This window comes from Rhopalosiphum maidis, chromosome 2 (genome assembly GCF_003676215.2).
Source record: "Rhopalosiphum maidis isolate BTI-1 chromosome 2, ASM367621v3, whole genome shotgun sequence".
NCBI classification, from domain to species: Eukaryota; Metazoa; Arthropoda; class Insecta; order Hemiptera; family Aphididae; genus Rhopalosiphum; species Rhopalosiphum maidis.
The window spans coordinates 9,026,215-9,035,883 of NC_040878.1; the positions used below are offsets into that span (position 1 = coordinate 9,026,215).

At 23.9% G+C, this 9,669-nt stretch overlaps 1 protein-coding gene across 1 annotated transcript; it reads right to left on the minus strand.

Moving 5' to 3' along the window:
* Positions 1 to 7,349: 7,349 nt before the first annotated feature.
* LOC113553791 (viral IAP-associated factor homolog) lies at positions 7,350 to 9,641 on the minus strand. Its single transcript, XM_026957320.1, has 5 exons — positions 9,490 to 9,641; positions 9,273 to 9,405; positions 8,579 to 8,810; positions 8,301 to 8,506; positions 7,350 to 7,558 (listed from the first exon to the last, which is right to left on the minus strand). The coding sequence occupies exons 1-5, from the start codon at positions 9,493 to 9,495 to the stop codon at positions 7,449 to 7,451; spliced, it is 687 nt and encodes a 228-aa protein (XP_026813121.1). The 5' UTR covers positions 9,496 to 9,641; the 3' UTR covers positions 7,350 to 7,448.
* Between the last annotated feature and the right edge of the window lie 28 nt (positions 9,642 to 9,669).

The window sequence follows — 9,669 nt, forward strand, 5'->3', positions numbered from 1 at the left end:
ATATTTCACATTTCATTAAAAAGACAAAAGATTTTTAGTGATTTAATTTGTATTTTTCTCGTAAGACTGTTTTAACTTTCCCCATATTACGTAATAATATAATATCGTCATATTTAAGTACATCGTGCACCATGTGTTTTTCTATTGTTTCAAAAATGTATCAATTAAAACATTATGTAACAATGCTCACAAAACTTCCATAAAAAACTTGGTTACTATAATTTAAACTGGGTGCAAATTGTTTTAGTTTTTAAGAATAATTTATAATTATTACCATAATGATACACATTATATTCTAAAATTTTTTTTTTTTAAATATATCAATAGTCTATGAAATTCTTAGCTTATAAATCAACATATTTGTTTTATTATTTATAAAAAAACATTTATGTAATTTTAAAATAATTAAATTTTTAATTGCCTGTAGTACCTACCTATGTTATATTTATTCTATACAGGGTGATTCATCAAGCATAAATATTCGGCTGCATAAGAATTTATTGTGTCCCGATATAAAAATTACGATTAGTGACACACTCTCATCTATTTGCGTCCCTGAATTCAGAATGTATAAAAAATAATATTAATGATGTGAACGAAATAACACGTTTTGAATTTTAAATTATATCAAAACTGTATCATTCAAATATTTACCAATCCATAAATAATATTATAATAGCATTTTAATAGGTATAATAATACAATAACCTATCATTACTTGTATTTTTTTAATAATACATTGTTATTAGTTAAACGAATCAACGACGAAAACAATATTTCTGATATACATAATTACAAAACAAAGAAATACAATAGTTTCATCCTACCATTAGCAATATAATATTTAATGCTGCTTTTGACAGTTCTAAGTCTGTCTTAAACGGAAAATAAAATAATTTGATATCGGAAGTAATTAGTGTAGTTGTTAAATATTATCGGGACGCAATTCGTTTATAATCTCTGTCTGATATTATAATAGAACCTGATAATATTTATTTTCGAAATTAAAGTTTCTCTAACTTACACATTTTCACTTACAACAAAAAAACCTTCATTCCAAATTATCTCAAACTTTACTACATATTCCGAGTACCCTAAGTCCTTATAGTCTGTGACCATAATTTCTATTTAATTTGATACTTAACTCGGTAGGTCACACACTAAACGAATACCAAATCTGATGTTAGAAATAATAAATTAATAATAATACCTAGTTACTACATTCAATATTATATCTATTTTAAGAATTCTTATGCTTAGTATATATATTATATTTTAATAACTGAAAAAAATCATTTGAAATTTGAAATAGGTACATTATTAAAACAATTTTATTCATTAAATAATTAACAGTAAAAAGAAGAAGAATTTCTCTTTAAAAAATAGAAGTTGTATCATAAATATTTCAAAATTAAAAATTGAAAAAAAGATGATGACCATACTTGGTGAATCACCTTAAAAAGGTATATTTAATATAATATATACTTCGCTAATTTTATAATTTTTCTAGCATATATTCTGGCAACTTTTCAATTGGTGTAGAATATAATATACTACTACTATACTTTAGTATAATATTCTAAATAGTACTATATAATTAAATAGATAATGTATATGATATTAATTATTATGTTATTTTACAATGTGAATTGTACGTCGCCAATTTACATTCTACAGTTAGTGAATTCGGCGTTTACATAATATATTAAATAAGTATGACACTCTTACGTGTTATTAATTTATTATTATTGCTTCGAATAGCTAGGTTTATTATTATTTTTTAACACTTAAAAAGTGTATAATTAGTAAAATTACGATTTATTTATAGTAAAGCTATATAATATATACCATATAATTAATAGATGTTAAAATTCCAAATTGATTTACAAAATATATATTTAATTGGTTTTCTTTCAAACACTAAAATGGAATGAAATCCCATATACCATCTATCTGTACATAAATTATATTATATTTATGTTTATATTTGTTAACTGATTAGAAAATATTTTAAATCAATGGTACATAATTATTCAAAGAAACGAATTAAAAGTATTTTATTATTTAGGTACAATAGTTTTTTGTAAAAATATTAAATTCGATTAGACAAGCTTGACGAATGTTCCATAATTGTTAATAGTATTTCTTCTAGTAGCTTATAGCAACTGGTAAATGGTGATGACTGATGACACATTATTTAATTTTCAGATTTTTACACTCTCAGTGGTACTAAGAAATCCGTATCGATGTAATAGAAATAACGTCAGAAGATATTATTATCAAAGTCTTAACTTTAGATGATAGTCATAGTAATCATACAATATCGTATTACTTGTCAGATAATAACGATAAACGGTCCGCAAAATAAAAAATATACTGTATAAAGTACATAATAATGAATTTTTTATCATTTTATCGTTTATTTAATTATATTAAATAGTCAGTTATAAAAATGTGTAACTATATTGCTTCATATTTCAAAACATATGTTTTTGTGTACAGGTATTTTCGCTGTGTAAAAGGTCCATAAATGATGAGAAGGAGGATGATAATAATCAACTTGAGATAATTTAACTGGATGGGATGATGCTGAGCAACTATGTAATAACTTTTATTTTTATACATATATTTTTTTTTATTAAGATATTATAATACAATTTTTTAAATGTTATTATATTGTTAATTAATTACATTTGTCAATCATTTCAGTTAGATAAACTATATTTATATAAAGCCATAGATGAGGTAATGCGTGCCGACACAATTGGCTGGAATGCAACTATAGACCTTATAAATAATTAGTAAAATATTTTCAGTATGTTTATACCTTCTACCAGTTCTACCTATACCATATTATATTTAAAATAAATAGTATTAGTTTTAATACAATTTTTATCAACTATTAACAATATTACTTATAATATTACCTTTTTATTATATAATTAAAACTATCATTTTACCTTCTGTGATTGTAATTTATAACCATAGTTAAAATACATATTATAGAATTGAACTAGTTTATTATTAGCTTAAAGATTTAACTATATACCTAGGTTTTATTTTTAATTATATCACGTAACAAAAAAACCATTTTAATTATTATTTTACCTCGACCACTACAAAAAAATTCTATAGTTAAGTCCGAACAATGTATAATTTTGTTAAAATTATGCATCAAAATCGGTTAGTACGATAATGTCCAGATAATATACATATTATGTCTACACTTTATTGAAAAATCCGTTACCTTTATGCCTACCAATTCACTCAAAACGTATTACATAAAAAACAAAACACCTTCCGTTAGTTCTAGATAATTTTTGAAAAATAATGATACATACATATAAGTATAACTAATTTTATTATTCATGTAGTCATATAAATAGGTAGTATACCGTTTGTCAAAAAAAAATCAAATCGAATTATTTACGGATTGTAGATAAATCGTTTAAACGAAAATAATTCTCATTATTCTTTATTGATCGTACTAAGTAGCAATGAAAATGTTTTAAAAAACTGTACTGTAATATAATAGTATATATTATTTTTATATGCCAATATATATATAAGCTATAGCTATTAGCTATTAGGTGCTTACGCATATAATACCTATATTTTTATCTAATCTAATCTCTACAACTATTACATTAGATAAATTTATAAAATAAAAACAAGTAATAGTATCTTGCATTGACTCATTTTTAAATAATAAATAAATTATTTTACTGAAGAATAAATATTGATAAAAAGCGAATCATGCTTAGTTCGCACAACCATTCAACATTATGATAAACTGGAATAAGAGAGTATTGACCCTCCAGCTGCTAGATACTGGCTAAACAGATGTTGCAACTTGATGCAACTTCAGTATCTACACAATCATAATATGTATTATTATCAGAGGTGTACAAGCGGAAATAATTAACTTCAGTTAAATTAAGTGCATACGAGCATACGTTATCAAAGTTAGTAGTTAATTAATTAAACATTTATCCTTTAAGCCTAAAGTCAATACGAAAAGAAAATTTTGTCTAACCTAACTTATTTAAATAAAGTTAATCTACTTTTTTAATAATCAATGCACGTGGATCACATAAAGTATAATACATTTACGTAAAAATATGTATAATATTATTTTTTCAAGAAACATAACAGAAATTATAGTATATTAGATTGTTGTTATTTAAAACCGTTTAGGTATACAGAAGTTAATGTATAAAACTATACAACTATTAAAATTAAAAATGTCAAAAAGCTTTTTAATTTGGTATTATTATTAAATCATCTCATAAAATCTGAGTTATTTCATCAGTCAAGTCTTGTCTGGTGACAAACTAGTTAACTTCTGAAGTTAATTATAAATTTAACCAAGATAAAATAATAATTTATTACCCATAAAGGCAAGAAAACAATTTAATACATCACGTATTGATGTATAGTACAATATTAATACAATAGTATAAATATACAATTATGCAAACATTAAATAATATAAAATATTTACAAATATTTTGGCCCAATAATATTCGACTCACACACCGGTTAATGAGGTCATTTGAAAATTAGATAAATAAATAAAATATGTATATACATTGAAAAAACGTGTTTATGGTTTACGTGTTTACGTAAAAGTTTACAATATAAATCGGTACTGAGGTATTTTGTTTTTATTGTGGAGTTAATTAAATCAAATTACCTTTTCACGATAAACCAAGCAGAAGCCAGAAGCGAATGTTACTTTGATAAGTAGCGAGGTGGCGTACGAACATACGTGGTCGTGTTCGGTGTATGCTGCGTAATTACCTGTGATTACATTTTTAAATATTCTGTGTGCAAATTTAAATCTGTTTTCTTTGTCATTTGACATTTTGTTTGTATTATAATGAACAAACGCCGTGATTTTAGTATGGTAAAAAAATTAAGTACCTACTTAGGTCTTAGGTTATTACAATATTTTGTTTTTATTTAAACAGAATGTTACATACTTAGTAGCATTGATTATAAATACTAGTATTTATAATCAATGTTAGTAGCTTAAATTTCAATAAATATTTTTAAGTAAACAAATATTTTTATTATTTTTTGGAGACCATTCACCTTTCACCTCATTGACTCATTCGATTAATGGACTCAAAGGTCTGGTCCCAAAATGAGTCTAATAAGCAGCGACCACTGTAGTTCTAACGAGTTTACAATGTAATATATTATGTAGAATACTATTTAATAGGTATAATTTAATCCTGTTTTAATATAATGACTGCCTGATTTTAGTGTTTTAGATATTTGATCACTTATTAAGTTATTATTTTTACATGTATTACAGATACAACATAACTAATTAAATATAATAATTAATTAAATAAAAAAATTAACGTTTTCACTAATAACTAATTAATTAGTTAATTAATATTAATTATAAAAACATTGATAACTAATATTTATAGATGGACACGTCATGAAAAATTCATATTTAAAACTTGGTCCTTTAGAACAACCGCCCCGGTTCTGAGGTAAATCATTAGCTGAATTACTATTAGCTGACTTACACATTTAACACACTATTCTGTATGTTTTTTATGATTAACACTTCAGCACTTGACTTATCTATATAGTGTTGTTATTATGTATAATGTTTTGTGAACATTAAGTTACAAAAATGATCTTGCATTGCCTACTTAACGCGCCGTAGTAAATTTATCTGCGTACCTAATTATGATAAAAATAGTAGTAGTATTACCTTAGTACAGTTGTACTTATCATAATAATATAACTAAGGAATGTTATTAATTTATTTTTATTTTTTTTCGCTGTTTATTTATAGTAGAGAATACCTACTAAATAGTACTTACTTAATGATTTACTAGTAATTGTTTATACACGTGATGGATTCCGGACGTCGTCCTACTTAATTAATGTTAGGTATTATTTCTTTTCACTACACAGTGTGCATATTAAATTAATTCAGTAAATTATTATTGATGTTTAACAATGAAAGTTAAAGTGCGATATAAAAAAAGACTATCACTTTGGTATTATCCAATTAAATTACAAATACGCATAGAAGTGTTATTGCTATAATTAGTACAGTCGTTAAATATCAAAATATATCTTGATAATCACTGTTCAGTGACCACTGCATGTTTATTTTACTAAATATTGAGTGCATAATGCACATAAATAAGTTAATAGGAATTATGTCCGTAAATCGCAATCAATGAACAAAATAATGAGCATTTTCAACGTTATTTGCAGCCCAAACATTCGTAATCGCCTATTTCTGTACGTATCATATCAATCTAACTCAGCACTCGCTCAACAAAATATAATCAATATTATTATGTATATTGTATAAAAAATACATTTGGTTCCTGTATTAATATACATTAATGTGATGTGATCGATAAAAATATTAAAATTTTGTAGGTACCTATTACTTTTACACCAAATTTTATAAGCCCAAATTATAAAATAGTTTTTACATTATATTCCAATATTTTCACGTTTATTAATATATGTAAGAAATAAAATAATTATTCATAAACACGATGCAAAACTTATAAAATAATTAGCTTTGCTTTAGAATTGAAAAAAAATGTAATTGTTTATTGTTAATAAAGTATACGAGTAGTACAATAATAATAGTACCTCTCTATTATTAATATGTACATTCAAATTTTGATGAGATAATATACTATTTCATATGTCAATATATGTTACTACATTTTACATTATGCAATTTCTACAAAAAACAAAAACTAATTAATAAGTAATAAAGTAGTTGAATTTATATATAACTATATACTTATTTTAAGTAAATATCTCATAAATTAGTTAAAAGGAACTATAACAAAAAATAATTTTGATTAAAATTGATTTAACTGCAATATCATAAGAAGACATATCAATGAAGCTATTTAACTACTCTTTTTTAAGTGATATGATGCGTTATTAAATTCAGTACATTTAAATATGTTCTATGCAAGAAGAATACAATTATCGACTATGGAACTATTGAAGTCACAAAATAAAAATTGTAAGTATTTTTTGTAGTACATAATATTTTTAATCAGTTTATCTGTATTATAATAGTGATACTCTTTGTGTAAACTGAAAGTATTTTTGAAAAAAAAATCAGAATAAATAAATGATAAAACTAATATTTTTGATTCTTGTAGTAACAATAGAAAACAATATTTAGATATTATTATTCAAAATAAAAGTAATTAATTTCTAAAAAGCAAAAAAAAATATGTATTAAAGTACAATAAAAATTTAATTTTTTTTCATTTTAATATTGCTAAATTATTTATTTTGTTATTAAAAAAAAAATAATAATAAATAAATAAAAACAAACACAAGATGATTAGTTATAAAAAAAAATTGACAAACATACAACAGTAAGGAAAAAAATATAAATATAACTTAAGAACATATTGAGCTTCTTTTCTTCACATATTAGTGAGTAAATTGTCAAATAATACATCTCTAGTCTTTGGTCTGGGATTATCTTTCAATTTTGTTTTTACAGCGCCAGTTTGTCCCAACATCCACTCAAACTCTAAAATTAATAAGAATCAATTAGATAAAAAAAAGTATATAATATAGCATAACATAGGATATGACTATTGTATATATTTTTTAAATTAAAAATACCCATATCTTGCTTAAAAATTAGAATATTAAAAAAGCCATCTTTAAATTTGCTCAATTTACTCTAATATTAGATGACACAAAATTTTCTGTGTTATCTATTTGTAAGACAGAGAAAACACACGTGATAGTAGCATCCTTTTAACATATTATACACATACAAATATACATAAATGTTGAGTAGGTATTTTATAAATTTTGTTTTGATGACAACATAATATATATTTTAAATTATTTAATGGTCGATTTGATGACATCATTGAATGAGTCATATAGATTCAAGGAAGATTGATTTTAATACAGCTGACTAATATTTCCCAAAGCATATGTATTTAACTTGCTTAAATAGGTATATTATGCCAGACAGGTCTCCAAAAATGTTTTGAAAAGACCCACATACACGGACGCACAAGTTAAAATATGCTTATAGCCTATAGTCTATAATTCTCAAATATAAAAGCCTATATATTGAACCTCTATTAGTTTATTTAGATAAAATGTACATGTATCAATCATAAAATATTTAGATAGTGCATACTATTAATTATTATTACAATTAATTAATTATGAACCTCCTTTTGTCATGCCATGGTTTAAAACCACTACTTTAAATTCTAAAAATCTAATGTTAATAAAAATTTAACACTCACCATCTTGAGTAGTTGTTAATGAAAATAATCTTGGTCCAGCAAATTGCTGTTTTAGATCACCTTCATAATATATGAAAATAGTGGGCAAATTACTATCTGGATAATTTGGGATGCAAGTTGTTGAAATACTTTTAACAAATTTTGTAGCAGGAAATTTTCTTGCCAAATGATTTAAATATTCAGTCAATAATGCACAAATTGGAATGCTGTAAAAAGAAAAAGTAGGTAACATAGTGAATAAAATATAAAAATACATTTTGTACAATTAAAAGAATTACCCTTGTTTATGTAACAATAACACCACCCAAATTCCAGGTCCTGCTTTATTGATTTGATTTACAAAATCTTGACCACTTATTTCTATCACTTCACCAAAAACGTCTTTCCGTGCTTGTTCTTTTAACTCTGCAATTCTACGTCTACGATACTCTTCTAGTATCCGTTCATCTTCATCATCTTCTAATTCATCCAATTCGTCCAATGACATATCAACCATATCTTTTTTTTCTCCTAGGCATAAAAAAAAATATTAATTTTATAATTGTCAATAAACATATAATATGTTCTAAATGTATGAAGAATTTCTACTACATAAGAGACCAGGAATCGTATTGACCCATATAAAATCAATACATTAAATGTAGCACATTACATAAATATAACTCAATTTTAAAGCTATAGGTACTTAACATTATAATGTTAGAATATTAAATTAAAAGCTAAAATACATAAAAATAAAATATATGCATATTAGCTACAATTATTAAACATAACAAAATTAAAAATCCTTGCAAAAGATGACATTTTAAAAAGCCACTGTTTATTGACAACTGTTTATTATTGTCTATCAGTTTATTTATTAAAGAAATAATATAAATTGAGTCGAAAATTGTCATAAACAAATAATTATTTAAAATCCAATAATATATGATCTAAAATTTTTATACAAAGGAAAATTAATTTCAAGCTTACCATTTTGTTTTTCACGGACTGTCTGCTCTACAAGATTAATGACATCTTCTTCAGTTATTTCTTTTTCTTTTTTAGGTGGAAGTATTCCTTTAGCACGCAATATATCATTCCATTCAGTGTCTTCATTTGGGTTCTGTAATTAGGAATAAGTTGCATAAATTGTTTACTTAACAACATTATTATTTTATTAAAAATAGGAATTATATATCGTATTTACCTGCATTATTGATTTCTTTTTTTTTCTTTAAGTTCTGTAGGCTATAATGGTATTAAATAAATTACTACTATTTATTCGTCTTATTCCATAAATGGGGTGAAAGATTTAAGGATTATCTTAATTACGAAAATACTATTTAGTATTTACTTTTTAGGTATGGGAAACAAGAATATAGATCTT

Bases quoted from the DNA above. Each gene is read 5' to 3' on its own strand.
- LOC113553791 (XM_026957320.1), bottom strand. The intron at 8,811-9,272 runs GTAAGCTTGAAA...TTTTATGCCTAG, and splicing joins AGTCCGTGAAAAACAAAATG to GAGAAAAAAAAGATATGGTT. The intron at 7,559-8,300 runs GTGAGTGTTAAA...TATTAATTTTAG, and splicing joins ATTAACAACTACTCAAGATG to AGTTTGAGTGGATGTTGGGA.